This window comes from Hemiscyllium ocellatum, chromosome 14 (assembly GCF_020745735.1).
Source record: "Hemiscyllium ocellatum isolate sHemOce1 chromosome 14, sHemOce1.pat.X.cur, whole genome shotgun sequence".
Classification (NCBI taxonomy): Eukaryota; Metazoa; Chordata; class Chondrichthyes; order Orectolobiformes; family Hemiscylliidae; genus Hemiscyllium; species Hemiscyllium ocellatum.
Window position 1 is genome coordinate 54175940 of NC_083414.1, and position 18416 is coordinate 54194355.

Consider the following 18416-nt stretch of genomic DNA (forward strand, 5'->3'; position numbering starts at 1 on the left):
GATTTTCGTCAAGACACCGAAATCTTAAGGGAAAAATTGGACATTTCTTTCTCAATGTTATAAATTTGTTTTTTTTTTGTTTTCTCAACCTTCTCACCATTGATTTTATATGCTGGGGAAAAAAACTCAAAGATTTTAAAATTATTTGTGGTACACGCTGTAATAAAATTGTCGTTCACGCGTTGTTGAGAATTAAATAGAAAGCCAATTACAAATTGCATCCGAGTCAAAGAAACAACAATTTTATTACCTAATAACAGAGAAAAGTGGCATAAACAAATTTTTTGAAAAACTGCTAAAACAAAGGGGGGACAGTAGCAGAAAAAGAACGATTAAGGATAGGCATTTAAAAAGTCCTAAATAAAAATAGAAATTGCTGGAAAAACTCAGCAGGTTTGGAAGCATCTGTGGAGAGAAACCAGAGTTAATATTTTGGGTTGAGTGACCCTTCCTCAGAACTCATTGTGTTTTGATGGGGGTCACCTGACCCAAATTGTTAACTCTGGTTTCTCTCCACAGATGCTGCCAGGCCTGCTGAGTTTTCCCAGCATTTTCTAATTTTGTTTCTGATTTACAGCATTCACAGTTACTTCTTCTTTTTATTTTAAAAGTCATCCCAGTCCTTGGAGTTACTCGATTTGACTGAGAGCATGGTTGATAAAAATTTTATCCTGAGCAGTATTTGTCAGTATCTTTGTATTCTCAGTGATTGGATGTTTGTTCAATTGACTGAGTCACTGGAGATGTTTTTTCAAGAGGCTGAGATAAATGGATTTTGAGATGGTATGCTTCCAGCTCTGATGTTATGAATCCATTGTCTTCTTTCTGGAACCAAAGCTGTTGCTTGAAATGCAGTTCACTTTTGTATTTCTGTGACTGGCCGATAATCTGCAAACAACTTTCATTCCAACATACAAAACTTCCAGAAAGATGACAATCAAAACAAGAGAAATAAATCTGAATTTCATTGTCTTTTCATGACAAATATTAGTTTTTGATTGAATTGATTCTTGTTAAGAGATGCTTTTATCAGTTTGGCTCAACCTGGTCAAGTGACCATTGTAGTCATCTTAATTTTTTTTTCTTTTTAAAATCCATTTTAGTCCACGAAAGTCTAAGATATTAAAATCATATGATGGAAGTCAAAAAGATTGATAGTCCATTTTTATAATATTTCACTACCAGCAAAAACATCTATGCTGGCTTGGCATGTCCGAACTAAGGCAAATAAAACAGTTTTGATTATATAGAGAGACCATCAATCTTCAACCTTTGTTCAACCCTCAATTTAAATTATTTAATACAAGAAGGCAGTGTTTCTGGGTAGCAGACTGATACTTAAATATTTAAAATTTATGATCAGAATATCAGAATTCTTCACACAAATTCAATTCAAACAAATCTTAAATGTTGCGTCTGTAGAGCAGAGAGTTGTTGAAGGGTGTAGAAACATTCAATGCATACTCCTGCAGAAACTAGTGATTGGTCTGGTTTCAACACTGCATTCTCAGCTCACTGAAATCTTTCAATATATTGTCTCAAAATCGTACAACAAGACCATAAGTTACAGCCATTCTCATATCTCAGTAAACACAGCTGAGAGGTTCCAAAAACTCATGCATCACACATTGAGAGGTCGTTTTCAATGGACACCTACTTTTGAAAATATCTGTCTAATCTGACAATTTGGGACCAATATCAAGATTGCTCAATTCTGGCTGATATCGATGGTGTCTGACTGTACTCCAAGATTAGACTTGGCTATTACATCCAGCTGGTTACCAGAATGTTTCCACATGCTCATGTATGAACGAATATATTCAAAGAAAGATGAATACTAACAAAACCATTTTTATAGAGGTTCTTAGAGGTTGTGCTGAGGCTCTCTGGAAGACTGCAGCAGGTCTGTGACAGAAATTTTGGCGAGGCATTGCGCTGGTATCCAAAATCTCCCTGTTTTCCTACCGTTATCATATCTCCCCTCTCAGCTCTGCCTACACCTATTTGCTCACCTCTCTCCTCTACTGACCCCATCACTGCACCCCTCCGCACTGTCCCCTCAACCTCAGTATAAATAGGAATTTTACCCAACTACTCACAGTTCTGAAGAAGGATTACTGGATTCAAAACATTGACACTGCTTCCTTCCCACAGCTGCCAGACCTGCTGAGTTTCTCCAGCAATTTATGTTTTCGTTTCCAATCTCTAGCCTTCGCTGTTTTATTTTGAACATTCTATACATTGCCACCACAACACCGCAAGTAGTACGGTGGCTCAGTGGTTAGCACTGCTGCCTCACAGACCCATGTTCAATTCCACCATTAGGAGTTTGTCTACTTGCACATTCTCCCCATGTCTGTCTGGATTTCTTCCCACAGTCCAAAGATGTGCAGGTTACGTGGTTTCGCCATGGGAAATGCAGGATTACATGGATTGATCATGGGTGAGTGTGGGTCTGGGTGAGATGCTCTACAGAGAATCATCGAGGACTTGATGGGCCAAATGGCCTGCTTCCACACTGTAGGGATTCTATGCCAATCTTCAGGAATAAGCAAAGAACACAGATCAGTATAGCACAGTGCAGGCCCTTTGGCCCTCAATGTTGTGCCAGCCTTTTATCCCATTCTAAGATCAGACTAACCTACATACTCTTTATTGTACTAATTCCATGTGCCAATCCAAGAGATGCTTAAATATCCCTAATGTATTTGACGCTACTGCCACTCTATGAATGAAGAACCTACCTTTGACATCTCCCTTCAAGCTTCCTTCAACTACCTCAAAATTATGCCCCCTCATGACAGACATCTCCACCATGGGAAAAGGTCTCTGGCTATCCACTCTATCAATGTCTCTCAACATCTTGTACACCTCTATCAAGTCACCTCTCATCCTCCTTTGCTCTAATGAGAAAAACCCTAGCTCTGTCAAGCTTTCTTCCTGAGACACACCCTCCAGGCAGCATCCTAGTAAATCTCCTTTGCACCCTTTCCAAAAGCTTCCACATACTTCAGATAATGAGGTGATCAGAACTGAACACAATGTTCCAAATGTGGTCTAATCAGGACTCTACAGAGCAGCAGCATAACCTTGTGGCTTGTAAACTCAATCCCCTTGCTCAACATACCATGTGCCTTCTTAGCAACCCTATCAACCATGGGGGCAACTTTGAGCGATCAATGGACTTGGACCCCAAGATCCCTCTGTTCCTCCATACTGCCATGAATCCTGCCTTTAACCCTGTATTCTGCTTTCAAATTTGATGTTTCAAAGTGAATCATTTCACACTTGAACTCCATCTGCCACATATCAGCCCTGTTCTGCACCCTGTCAATGTCCTGTCGCAACCTACGACAGCACTCCACACTATCCACAACTCCACCAACTATCGGGTCATCAGCAAACTTACTAACACACCCTTCCACTTCCTCATCCAAGTCATTTATAAAAATCACAAAGAGCAGCGGTTCCAGACAGATCCCTGTGGAACACCACTGGTCACTGAGCTCCAGGCTGAATACTTTCAATCTATCACCGTCTATTCTCTATGGGCTAGCTAATTTTTCATCCAGACTGCCAAATTTCCCTGTATCCCATGCCTCCTTACATTCTGAATGAGCCTACCATGGGGAACTTAATCAAACGCCTTGTGAAAATCCATGTACACCAGATCCACTGCTCTACTTTTATCAGCATGTTTTGACACATCCTTAAAGAATTCAATAGATTTGTGAAGCATGACTTGCCCTCACAAAGCCATGTTGACTATACCTAATCAAACTATGGCTTTCCAAGTAATCATCAATCCTGTCTTTCAGAATCCTCTACAATAATTTGCCCACCATTGACATAAGACTGGCTGGTCTGTAATTCCCAGGATTATCCCTATTCCCTTTCCTGACAAGGGAATACCATTCGGCACCCTGCAATCGTATTCCAGTGGACAGTGAGGACGCAAAGATCATCACCAAAGGTGCAGCAATCTCTTCCCTTGCTTCCCGTAGTAACCCAGGATATAATCCGTCTGGCTGTGGGGATTTATCTATTTCTATATTTTTCAAAATTTTCAGCACATCCTCTTTCCGAAATTCAGTATATTTCATGCAGTCCTCAGAAATGTCAAGGTCCCTCTCAGTAGTGAATACTGAAGCAAAGTATTTATTAAGGACCTCCACTACTTTCAATGACTCCAGGTTTAAGTTTGCTCCACTATCCATGATCAGCCTTTCCCTGACTCTGGCCATCCTCTTGTTCCTCACATAAGTGTCAAATGCCTTTGGATTTTCCTTAATCCTGTCCACTAAATCTTATTCATGCCCCCTTCCATCTCTCCTAAGTCCATTCTTCAGTTTTTCCTGGCTACCTTGTAACCTTCCAAAGCCCTCTCTGATCCCTGACTCCTCATCCTTAAGTAAGCATTCATCTTCCTCTTAACTAGATGCTCCATATCTCTTGTCACCGAAGGTTTCTTCACCCTACCATCCCATCTTGCCTCAGTGGGACAAACCTGTCCAGCACTCTCAGCAGGTGCTTCCTAAGCAACCTCTACATTTCTGTTGTGCATTTCCCTGAGAATATCTTTTTCCAAATTTGGTGAATAGCATTGGAATCCCCCCTCCCCCAATTAAACACTTTCCCACACCATCTGCTCCTATACCTCTCCACGAATAAAGATCATGGAGCTGTGATGACTATCATTGAAATGCTCTCCCACCAAGAGATGTAAAACTTGTCATAGTTTGCTGCCAAACACCAAATCCAACATGACCTCCCCTCTAGTCTTCCTACTGAGATATTGCAGCAGGAACCCTTCCTGGACACACCTGGCAAAAACTACTCCATCAAACATTTTGAACAAAGTAGGTTCCAATCAATATTAGGGAAGTTAAAGTCACCCATGACAATAACCTTGTTACTTCTGCACCTTTCCAAAATCTGTTTCTCTATTGCTACTGTGGGCTCAGTAAAAAAACTTCCAATAAAGTGACTGTTCCTTTCTTGTTTCTGACTTCCACCTATACTGACTCTGTAGACAAACTATCCTTGGAGATATCCCTTCTATAGCTGTGATAAGCATTATCACCCTCCCCATTCCTTTTGAAACATCTCAATCCCAGAACATCCAACAACCATTCCTGCCCCTGTCTCCATAATGGCCACAACATCATAGTTCCAAGTACTGATCCATGCTCTGAGTTTGTCACCCATATTCCTGACGCTTGTAGAATTGAATAATTCTAAATTTCTTAATCAATGTGCTTTTGTCCAAATAAAGACAGGACGTTTGTGTCTTTTTTTTGTTATTGTTTGACGTGAAGTAAATGTAGGGAAATCCAAGGTTACAGACTCAATTAGCTTTCTAATGGCTATTAAATTCGCAATGTACAGCATCCAATACCAAGTTAAATTGATTCAGATAGTGCACAGATTTTGTGTTGCCTGTTCATTTCTGTAATTGCGATGTGTGGTGCAGTGTTGAATGTGTTGCTGAGAGCCTGCAAGCTCTGCAGAGGATCTAGGCTCGCACCAATTGACATTTGCTGCACTTCCAAACGCTGTATGTGTCAAAGTAGATTACTCTAGCTACAGTTATTGATGAAAGTGGATGTGGAACACTGTTCTTGAATAAACTGAAGCACTGGCACCCCGAGCAATAGGGAGGACTGCCAGGTTCTCAGATACAGCACGTCAGCCACAAGAGGTGAAAAATAAGGCAGGATGCCAATTTTCTAGAAGGGTGAGGCCGTCTACTCTTGACCCACTCCAATTTGCCTATCGGGCCAACAGATCCACGGTAGATGCCATATCACTTGCCCTTCACTCCATCTGAGAACATCTTGACACCAAGAACAGCTACACAAGAATCCTCCTCAACCCCCCCACCCCACACCCCACCACCCCCAAATCATTGCCATTGTATCTCTGATATTACTTTCTATTTGAAAATTAAAATAAGGCAGTTTCAATCTGGAGTGGACGACCAGATTCGTATATTTTGTGTTCATATTATTGTGGTGAAATTACTTGCACGGTTCCAGGGATTAGTTGTTCTAGTTATATGGACTGTACAACATGGTCGACTGACATTGTGTTTTTACAGTTCATTGTTTTAATTTCACTTAAGTGTGTACATTGCTTTTAAAAATATTTTTCAATTTATTTCAGCTTTCAATGTCTCAGCAACAATATCAGAAATTTGCAAAGAATTTTCTCATCTGCAGTGCCACTTACTGTTCTCAATTTGAAAGGATCCAAATGATCTATAACAGATTCATTTTTCACTGAACATATTTTGGTATTTTATCATCTGTTGTTAATTTCACATTATAAACATTCCAGGTTATGCTGCACCCGATTCACTAGAATTGCAGTAATTAACCCAGGGTTTGCAAAGCCACCTACTTCTTAATATTAACTTTTGTACATTTTTCTGCATTGTTATGAGTAAATTGCTTGTTAAGCAGAAGATTTTCTGAACAAGGAATAAGTCTATGCTGTGACTAACCCACTCCTGATTTGCATGATCTAATAGTTGCAGTTGCTACTCGTTAGGGTCGATGACAAGGAAATGCAGCAATATATGCATTATCCCGCAGGGTATACACACACTCAAACAACAAAAAAAGATGTAAATCAGTGTACCGTAAAAAAACTTGGTCAACAATTTGTGAGATGTATGCCTTCAATCTTAAGGAGAAAGTAGTTGCCTTTTTTTTGAAGACCTCGTCATTGTTGCAAGAATAGATACAGTGACAAACAGATCATTTCTGTTTTGATAATATTTCTTCCAGACTCCTTTTAGACCATTTGTAGGTGTGTTTCTTTTAGAATGCTACTCAAGCTTACCTCAAAATAATAATCATCCCATTTATGGAATCACAGATTGCAGCATCTTGACAGTGTGGAAGTAGCCCATTTGGCCCATCAAGTCCACACTGACGCTCCAAAGAGCATCCCACCAAGACTGAATCCCCATACCCTAGCCCTGTAACCTTGCATTTCCATTATTCATCTATGCTAGGCATTTTTGGATATTATCTGCAATTTAGCAAGACTAATCCACCAAATCTGCACCTTTTTATAGTGTGGGAGAAAACCAGAGTACCTGGAGGAAACTGACACAGACACAGGGAGAATGTGCAAACTTTGCACAGTGACCTGAGGCTGGAATTGAATCCGAGTCCCTGGTGCTGTGAGGCAGCAGTGCTATCTAGTAAGCCACCATGCTACCCCCATTATATTCATGCTATTACTTGAAATACATTCCCAAAGGGAATAGTTTGTCTATTTCTGCATGGTTTCTGTCTAACTGCTGTTTTATGAGTCACCCACGGTTTAGAGGCCACATTCCAAATTGTGAAATTATTATTTTCCTGACTTGCTTTGGCATGGCAGGAGGCTTAATATATCATTGGCTATTTTGGATCAAAGGAAATAAATGAACCAAGAAAAATTTGCTCATCGAACTAGTCCAGTTTCTTACAACTGAGCAGACCTGTATTACATCGTGAAGTGAGGACATTTGCATAATTGCCATTTATTACTTTTAAAATGATCTGGTATTTCAAATAATAGATATTCTTTTGGCTTCACAATTTAACTGGAACAAAGGCTTAATTTTCAAAATCTCATCTGGAATGTTCTGTGTCATTTAATCTAATGTGCAACAGTATTTCTTTAGTGCTGAAGTGGAATGAAATAGTCATTAGAATTTACAAAACTACAGTAAAGATGATAAAAAATGTATTTAATGTTTTATGCTCAGTCTTAAATGAACCAAGAAATCACGGCCTATTGGTTGTAAGTGTTCACCATGAAATACTGCGCCCAATTCCTATTAACATGGATAGAAGCAACTGCATGGAAACAATATCATATATCGCCTTGTAGAATTAGAATTGTGATTTTTTTACATTTGAACACATAATATTTGAATTTACTCAGGGTTTAAAAAAAACCCAGCATTTAACTAAGTTGCTGCTGCTAAATGATTTAACAGCCCAAAATGTAGCTCCACCAACTGTCCTGATCTCGCTTTATTGCTGAACTAACCACTTTGCAAGGGCCAGGTGCATTAAGTGATCTATCTGAAATTAGTTAACATAAGCAGCCTCAGTATGCCGGCTTGTATAAAGTGCTAAAAGTTCGTACATTGAGGTTGAACATTTGATCCAGATAATTAAATATAATGGAGATGTAATGATTTCAGCAGTAGAAAATTATCAAATTAAAATGAAAGGGCAGAAATTTACAGAATTGTCTCCTCGGTAATTATTTGGGAATATTATCCTGAAGACTACTAACAAACTTTTCTTCCAATCAACAAATAAGATTCTGAAATTGCTTCAGTCATTTTTACATAACCTTAGGCTGTAGTTTGATTACTGTACAAATTCTGTATTTCCATTGCACCTCTTACATTTGAGTTGAACATAGTGTTATATGCCCCAAGAAATAACGTTTGCTGACTGCAGAGTTCACTGAAAACAGATTGCCTCACAAAAGTACAGCCGTACGAGTCTATTAAGAATGAGAGGCATTTTGTTTTCAGTACAATATGTACTTTGACTTAACTACGGTACTCAATGTAATTCAAAACCCGAGTTAAAATTGCAACCAGAGCATGAATGGGGTATTTGATTATCTTATATTGTGCAGCTGACAATTTATTTTTCCTCCCCTGTGTATAATCACCTTTGTCATATGCTATAAAAACTGTATGTTTCCTCCTGAATGTCCAGAAAACAAACCAGTAAGACTTGCAAACGACATGAACCACTTTGACTCATTTTGTATACTTCAAAATGGAGTTCCAGACAGATCAGAGCATTCATTTCCAAGGATTTCTGCTTCTTAACTGATTGTTTTCCTCTCGGTTACAAGAGGATACATCATAATGCAGAGCTCCTCTGGCGTGCTCCACCATTCAATTAAATCATGGCTGATCTGTACCTTAACTTTATCTGTACATCATTCCTTGATATCATTAAAGATATTCTAATCTCAATCTTAAAAAATTCAATTGACTTAGCATTCATTACAATATTTGTGGAAACATACTTTCTGGCTTTCGTTTACTTAATTCGAATTTTAAGATTCTACCATCTTGTTCCTGATCTCATCACAACGTAAATGTGACTTTCATTACTGCACTGTAAAATTTTGTCTCATTTTAAACTATTCCCTTTGGCATTTTGAATGCAAGGATTACAAGCCTTGCTTCATAAATTAACACTTTAAACAATGATATAATGACGATCAATATGCACTTTATTCTTTGCAAGATTAATAGACCTTATCTGACAGATTTTCGCTTTTAAGGTAGGTAGCTCAAGTCAAGAAATCTTCTGACTTGGCAGACCTCTTTGGTCGAAAATAATCCATTCTGCCCCTAATTTACTCTGGGGAAGCTGGTGATGACCCCAGACTCTTTGAAAGAGATCAGGAGAATGATTTTGTTTGAATGGATGTGATGAAGTGAAGATTTTGCTTGATCGATACCTTGGTGAGGTTATAATTGTTTTCTGTGATTTCATTTCTCAATATCTCAATGTTAATTTGCACAAGATGCAGGTGTGAAGTGCTGAAGATATTTGTCATTACTAGTTCAATAATCTGTTTGACTGACATTTTTATAGAATTTTAAGAAACAGTTCTTTTAAAAAAAAAGAAAATACGAATTGATGATTTTCTAGCAGTTTCATACATGCTATTGATAGTACAAGGTTCATTGGTTCAGTCCATAGTACAGTCATTTCTTCTATACCGTGATAGTCACATTCCTGTGTGACCTTGTGCTATGCAAGAATCGTGCAATACAAATAACACTTTTAATTGTTGGTGATGCGACTGTGCTACAGCGAACACACGTTTTAAAAGGTTGTGCTTGAGAAATTGTGTCCCCTATTCGTTAATTGCATTGCAGCGAATTGTGTTGATGAAATGCACATTATAGCAGTACGACCTGTATACACTGAGTAAATAGGAATCCAAATTACATGAAATGAAGGGAAGTTTTAGGGTCCACTGAGATAGGGGGCACAAGTTGGCTTGGAAGGGGGCAAGTTTAAGACGTTTTGAAGTTACCTTTCAAAAGATCCCTGAATCTAGAATATGGTACACTACTCCTTTGAGATCATGAAATTCAAATCATAGTAAATTTAGATTGATGCCACAGAGGCTGCAGGGGACTAGGAATTATTTATCTTGCAATGGAGACCACAAGATTGGAAATGCAGGATATGAGTTTATGACTCATATCCTTATCCTATGCCAATGAAAATTGGAAATATGAATCAAGTCTTGTCTGTCATTTTTAAGTGGCTCTGGAGACCTTCTAACTCTGCACATCAGCTCTTGGTATCCAAAACTGAACGTAGATCTCCAGACAGAATTGAAGAATACTCTTTCTAAATTAAGAATAACATTCTCACTTTAATTTCCTTAATATAAAGGGCAACATTTTCTTTTAGCCATGTATCTTTTAATGATCTGTAAATCCTTTGTATTTCCACAGCTCCTCTGTGCTTCATATCAAGAAAATATTCTCATTTGTCTTCCTCAACTGACTTCACACTTGATTAAGAATGAACTCCATTTGCTCTAATTTTGTCTGCTCACTTAGTCTGTCATTGCAACTGCCTGCTCTAATTTGCTAAATTTAGCATTAACTAGAATTACGGATGTTTAAGTCTTAACCTTTAATTCAAATCATCGCAATATCTAATGAAAGTGGAGGCTCTGGTACAGATCTCAAGGAACTAAGACTTGTCTCATCGGCTAACCAGATAACATAGAAAATACTTATTAAAAAGATTGGTGTCCTGAGTGGAATGGAAAGAGTGAGATGGCAATATAATGGTATGTGTCTATGGGAGTTGTTGAGATTTGTCTTTGTATTTGTCAGGTTCTGCTTTTCTTAGAGCTTCCTCCTCCAAGTACTTTCACAGCGTCAAATAGTGTGGTGCTGAAAAAACATCGCCAGTCAGGCAGCATCCGATGAAGTACAGAATCGACGTTTTGAGCAAAAGCTCTTCATTCTGATGAAGGACTTATGCTTAAAATGTTGATTCTCCTCCTCATCGGATGCTGCCTGACTAGGCATCCTCATCAGATGCTGTGCTTCTTCCAGCTCCACACTCTTCGACTCTGATCTCCAGCATCTGCAGTCCTCACTTTCTCCCAGCAGACACAGGCTGACTGGTTCACACTGAGCTATAATTTTAGACAAGAATACAGCTAACAGCAACTGTCAAGGGAAAATAAACTGGCTTTCTTCAGGCTTGATAGTGTTTTCTTCAGTGAAAAGGATAGCTCCTTTCTTTCGGGAGGTCTAACAGTTTATGAGTTAAACATTCACATCCATACAAGTTGAACAGCTACCTAGAAGCCAATTACATAGTTGCTGGCATGCAGAACCCCTTTGATATCATTGAATGGTCACCATTCCTAACCAGTCCAATCAGCTACTTGTTGTTGACCAAGTCTCCATTTATAGATACCCCTTGGCTCTGGCTTCTCAGCAACTAGACTACTCCCACAACTTGATCATCACCAGTATAAGCATTACTTATAATGATTATCAGATAACTTACTTTGAAAAAAAGGTGCAACAATCCCTTCCACAATCCTTTTTTGAAGAACTAATACTTTTTCCCATTTCAGTCCACAATCAAAAATATGGAAAAGTAAAAGGCTATCGTCTGTATAATCTCACATTTCCTTACTATCAACAAATGACAAGTTCTTGTCAAAACATTATCTTGCATTCTGTTTGTACTCATTCCTAAATGCTTCACCCCCATATAGAGAATCCCGATCCACTGCAGATTAGTGACCACTTCAAAAAGAATTAAACTAGATTAGTCAGGAATGATTGGTTTTTCCCAGAACCAAGACAAATAACTTTGGACAGCTCATACTTGTTCAAATGCTTACTCACTCCACTATGAATAATAGGTTTGTGGTCACCTAATTTCTCTCTCTTTCTGTCAGCCCCTGAATCCAAACAGCTTTGAAAAAGGAGGACTAATTCATCCAGTGCAATCACCTATTTTAGGGTCTTTTGTACAGCTATCATTTTGTGCTATACCTCTTGCTCATAGCAAATTTGATCCATGCTGTGAGGTGGTCATAGGTAATACTCATGCAAATTGCAGAATTGTTGTTATTTCACAGATTAAAAAATACCAATAGTTATAGAATACTTCTTCATAGCATTTGCCAATTTTATGGAACAGACTTTTATAATTATATTGGAATTCTCTGTATAAGTTTTACAAAAAAATTGACATATTGTTGTGTCCCTAGTTTACCTATTCTCATTTGCTATTTTTAATGAAATGATAGATTTAACAAAACGAGTGAGACAAATCAAACTCTTGTTTCAGTATAATAGAATACAATGTTGGTACCAAATGCTTTATATTGTATTCAAAGATTAATTCATTGTGTGCAAAGGATATTTGAGATTTTAATAATCACCAACTCAAAAATCCTTGAACTACACCTAAGTATTTCAAAAACAATCACTCATTATGATAGATTACAATTTGCAAACATCGTTGCCTTACCTCCTTCCATAACTGTTGTTCCTTCTTCTGTAATAAGTTTCCCAAGTCCACTCCTTGTGTAAGCACTCAGGTAGAACTTATACTTGCTGCTGGTGTCAAGGTCAGAGACTACGATCTTGGTTGTAATAGGATCCGTAATATTAATGGTATTCAAAGAACCAATTTCTTCTGTGTCATTAACTGCAACATAAAACATTTAAGCATGAGATTTTGCTCTAGTGTGTTCAATGCCTGTACCTGGAAGAAAGAAAGAAAGAAAATTTTGCTGTTAGTGAAAACCTTTGAAGGCAAAGGTTTTTAAATCTAGCGAGCACACATCTTTTCTGCTCTTTTATTAGAATATTTAAATGCCACAGATTCGTGGGGCTGTCAATGTTCACCATTACTCCTTTGAAACTGGCAAACACTTCTGGATTCCATACACCTGCAGTTTAGCACAGACATCCAGAAGATGCTGTCCATGATAAGTATTGAGGCACCACTAAATGAAGAGTAGAATTCACCAAGTTGATGAGAACTAGCCTTTTTAACTCTATTTATCTTAACTATGAAAACAGTTGTTGAATAATGTGTAACTGATTTAATAGTCGGTATGTTCAAATTTCTGAACAACCTCACTGACCCTGAAAAATGAACCCTATTGGTAGAATATTATATTTCTTCAGAATGATTAAAAAATGTGCCTTTAAAATATATTTTAAGTTTGCTTATTAGCTTATATCTTAATCATATAGTTATATTTCTATTTATAATTTTGCTTTCAGTAAGATCTTCATAAAAAGGGAAGCAATCAGAGCATTTTGTATGCTGGGTTCATGTTTGGGAGAGTACTCTGAGATCATTGGTTGGCAATCCTACTTGAATTTTTATTACTGGACATACATGATTGTGACAATGCTGTGACTTTGACAAGGTTATTTTTGTCCTTGGCTATATTCAAGGGAGGTGGTCAAGGCAGAGGTGACAAATTGTGTACTTTGACAATGGCAGGAGAGTGGGTAGTTCTCCCAGTTCAGGTTTTTCTAGTTTGGTTTGGTTTTAGCTGGCAGTCAGAAGCTGCTGCAGCCAAGAGAGAAGTGTTCAAAGCTTCAGCAGATGGTTCCTGACTGGCTTTCTCTCTGAAAACTCTTTGGAAGTTGTTTCCTCCTGCCTGTAAGAACCGGAGTTTGAATTTACATTTTGACAAAGAGTGTGTTTATAAGATGCCACAGGAATTGGAACTGCTCCTTAGCTGGTTTTCAAATAATTAAGTTGATTCTAAATTCTGTTTTTGTTTGTTTGTGTTTCTACCATAGCGTTTAAACAAATTGTTTGCTTAAAGCCGAGTGGCTTTTCCAGCAACATCACTCCTGGAATATCTAATTCACATCTGCCTTTAAAATAAGAAAAGGTTAGGGTCTCCGCTACCTTCATAAAATATTTTGAGGGGGTCTGGCCTGGTCCTTAACATGATCCTGTGTCGATGTGTAGATTCAAAATAATGTTGGGAAAGAGCAAAACCACATATTGGAGTCATTAATCCTTTAGTGATGACTCCTGTTAAGATCAGCAGAACTTGACATAATTCAGGTTCTGATCACAAAATGCAACCCCCATTAGATTCTGATTATCACTCAGTTCCACAGCATCTCAAATTGGACTGAGTAGCAATTTAAGTCTCAATGCACAAAATGATCAAATTTTCGCTTGTACATAAATAAGGTAACACCTTGCATTATTCATGGTCATTACACAATAAATACCACTTACAAATTTCTGTGATATAATGCTTTTTAATTCACCTTAATATTGCTGATGCAGATATTGAACTAAATCACTGATACTTTCAGCTCAATAATGGGCCATTAATTCAAGTATAAAGGGTTGCAAATATGGGAAGAGATAATAATTGTTACTCGTAATGTTCAGGATGCATGGAGTATGACCACCAATGATGGAAAGTGGTAATTTTTACAATTAGCATTATAATGAAGATAAATCCAGCCTTGTATCCTTCCTTTGCTAACTCTTTCATCATTCTCACCCCCCAAGAATAATTAAGGACTGGAGCAAACTTTCACAACACTTGATTTCAGTGTCCCACAAGGATTAATTTCAGGAAAATCTGTTGAATTTTTAAAAATCAAAAAATGTCCACCCACAGCACTCATTGTACACCTTTCGTGACAAGTTCCAAGTGGACAACTATGTAGGGAGAACACACTAAAGTCATACTAATCAAGGGCGAAAGTGAGGACTGCAGATGTTGGAGATTAGAGTTGAGAGTATGGTGCTGGAAAAGCACAGCAGGTTAGGCAGCATCCAAGGAGGAGAGTTGATATTTAGAGCAAAAATCTTCATCAGGATAGAGGCTGTGAGCCCTCAATGGTCAAGGCAATGGCAGAAACAGTGCCATGGCCCATTGGTGGTGGGATAATGGTTCTGTGTTTCAGGACAGTTATGCATCTGGCTCACACATGAAAAAGTGCAGGTAGACAAGCCTTTATCCGAAATCCTGAAATCCAAAAAGCTCCAAAGTCCGAAGGTATTTTTATGAAGTTTTTTTCATTAACAATGTTGTTTGGCGTGCAGTAAACCCACACCCACTCAATGCGTGTCACTCAGATACGACATGGGAGGGCGTGGCCCAGCCATGGCAGGCCTCATTTCTGTATCAGAGCCCGTTTTACTCACAGTGAGTCTGCTGTTAGGTAAGTTTTTTTAAAAATTTCACCGTCAAACTCTCATTTATTCTGAAATTTGAAAAATTCTGAATTCTGAAAACCAGCTGGTCCCGAGCATTTCGGATAAATGATTGTGCACCTGTACCAGAAGTATAGATGTCCAAAGGACAGTTTTCCTGAGTTAAACTTGATGGGAATAAAACATGACAACTTAACAGTTACAATCTGGTTAAGGACTGCTAACATTTAAATGCAACACTTAAATGCCTTTCTTTAACCAGCAGGACACACTGAAATTTTATTTTTTAAACAAAACCTTTTATGGTACAGAAGAGAATGACATTAAACAAGTACTGTAAACATAATATTGCTTGCAACTATTTTTGATATACATTTGTTTTACTTTGGCCAATGATTCCCTTGTAAGACAAAACAATGTTCAAATATTTTCCTTTGCTCTGCTATTCTCAGAGATGAAGATCTAATTTACCCTCTATTGAATGTGGCAGCCTCAGTTCTCATGGGTTTTTTTTTTCAATGCTTCCAGGTTACTCTGCCCTTTATTTTCTTTTGTAATAAGGCACTGTGAGGGCCAATGTAGATTCTCCCACAAGCTACAAACTGTGAAGTCTTCAGCTTCTATCCCTCATAAGATTCAAACTGAGATTGAGTTTCACCTATCAGTCACTGGTAGTTTGCTTGGTCCGCAGAGTAGCTCTATCATTTGTGTTGGCTACCTTCTCTCAGTGAGCTGCAAACCACAGTGCAAGATTGCACAGTCAGTGTGAGCTAAACTTCACCTGAGAGAAACTGGGTGAGTGAGTATGTCTGAGGAAGTTTGGTTCAAAGTGGGAACTCATCTCTACCAAGTTCAGGTTTGAGAAAAAGTCAGGTTTTGCCTTGAATTAACAATCTTAGCATGAGCTAAAGTGGCTTCACTGAGCTTTTGCTCAGAACATCAACTTTCCTGCTTCTCGAATGCTGCCTGACCGGCTGTGCTTTTCCAGCGCCACATTTTTTGACTCTGATCTCCAGCATCTGCAGTCCTCACTTTCTCCTAGCAGCTTTTTGATAGTGACTGTAGTCTATCAATAACCTGAAATCACTTCCCTGAATATTTTGTTGATTATGGTAGCAGAAGGCTGAGTTAGGAAGTGACCCATCGCCACTCTGTTTACAGGAGGGATTTTTAAAGTGCACAGTAAGTTTAGACAAATGGTCAATGAGAGGGAGAATTCATGTGAGTGAGACAGCGGCAAGAGAGGAGAAAGTGAGGACTGCAGATGCTGTCGATCAGAGTCGAGAGTATGGTGCTGGTAAAGCATAACAGGTCAGGCAGCATCCCAGGAGCAGGAGAATCAACATTTTGGGCATCAGGCATTCCTCATGACAAGCTTATGCCCAAAACGTCGATTCTCCTGCTCCGCTGTGCTTTTACAGCACCCCACGCTTGACTCTGACCTCCAGTATCATCAGTCCTCACTTTCTCCCAGTTGATTTCAACCCTACTGGGAAGCCTCGTCCAAGGATACCTACTTGAAGAAGAGACAAGATAGGTTGAGTGAGTAGATCCAGGAATCTGGTTGAAAATTGGAACCTGCTACAGAGGGGCAAAAAGGTGCTTTAAGTGAGATTGACTCTGAGAAATAAAGCATGTTGAATGGTGAGTTTGGTGAAGGGAAGATGTGCTGTTTTTTCTTGCTGTAAGTTCATTGCTTGGTTAAAAAAAGTGCTATTAGGAGCTATCTTAAAATTGTTATGAATTATAAAAACATTATTTACAAGGAAGTAGCTATGTATTCTCTAATCAATGTTTTCAGAGATGCTATGACACACTTCTGGAGCAGGTGAGACTTGAAGCTGGATTTCCTGGCTCAGAGGGAGGGACATTATCATTGCACCACAAGACAGTGAGAAACGTCAGGAATAAGACAGTCAGGGACAATGTAATAAAGTAACCCAAAGCATAATAAAGTGAAAATAAGAGAATTAAAGTTCAGAAATGTCTGAACGGGAGGGGAGGAAGGTAAAAACAAGGGGGAGGAATAGTGACGGCGATTCAGAAGTTAGAGGAACAGAGAGTTGCTTCTGCGGCAATAATGGTGATTCCAGGATGGCACACTGCCTCACTGTGGCTTGAGTGTCAAAGAGGTCAGAGCAACTCCAGGGCATTCTTTGGGGAGAAAGTGAGAGAGTATTTATATGGATCATGTAGAGTTGGGGACAAAGTGCAGTGTGTCAAAATTTGCAGATGAGTGGTCAAGCAAAGTGTGCAGATGGATATAATAGGTTAGGTGAGCGAGCAAGGGTCTGGCAAATGGAATACAATGTTGGTACATGTGAAGTCATCCATTTTGGTAGAAACAACAGCAAAATGGACTATCATTTAAATGGTGAAAAATTGCAATATGCTGCTGTACAGAGGGACCTAGGCGTCATTGTGCATGAATCACAAAAAGTTGATTTGTAGGCGCAGCAGGTAATTAAGAAGACAAATGTAATATTGCCCTTCACTGCTAGAGGATACAGTTGAAAAATAGGCATGTTATGGGCAGCTATAAAGCAAGAGTACAGTAGACAATTTTTGTCTCCTTACTTGAGAAACAACGTATTGACACTAGATAGGGTGCAGATCCTGTTCATCAGCTTGATTCCAGAATGGAATAGGATCACGTTATGAGGAGAAATTGAGTAGACTGAGACTGAGAGGGGGGGGGGGGGGTCTTATTGAAACATATAACATTTTGAAGGGAATCGATAGGGTAGAAGCAGGAAGGTTGTTTCCACTGGCAGGTGAAACTAAGAACCAGTGGGCATTACCTCAAAATAAGTGGGAGCAGATTTAGGACTGATTTGAGGAGGAACTTCTTCACCCAAATGGTTGTGAATCTGTGGAATTCCCTACCCAATGAAACAGCTGAGGCTACCTTGTTGTATGTTTTCAAGGCAAAGTCAGATAGATTTTGAACAGTAAAGGAATTAAGATTATGGTGAATGGGCAGGTAAGTGGAGCTGAGTCTACAAAAAGGTTGGCCATGATCTTACTGGATGGAGGTGTAGGGTCAAGGGGCCAGATGGCCTAATCCTGCTCCTGTTCTTATGTTCTTATCAGCAGTCAAAAGACGCGGTCTATTTTGATACCAGTGACTTAGGAAGGAAGGGGGATGTGGTCCTGCAACCA

At 38.8% G+C, this 18416-nt stretch overlaps 1 protein-coding gene across 8 annotated transcripts in view; it reads right to left on the reverse strand.

The window, feature by feature from the left end:
- chl1b (cell adhesion molecule L1-like b) overlaps positions 1–18416 on the reverse strand; it is an 892764-nt gene that overhangs the window by 78370 nt on the left and 795978 nt on the right. For all 8 annotated transcript variants that reach the window (XM_060835722.1, XM_060835723.1, XM_060835715.1 and 5 more), the window contains one exon: positions 12573–12752. In XM_060835722.1, coding sequence (XP_060691705.1) covers positions 12573–12752 — 180 coding nt within the window. The remainder of the gene's footprint in view (positions 1–12572; positions 12753–18416) is intronic.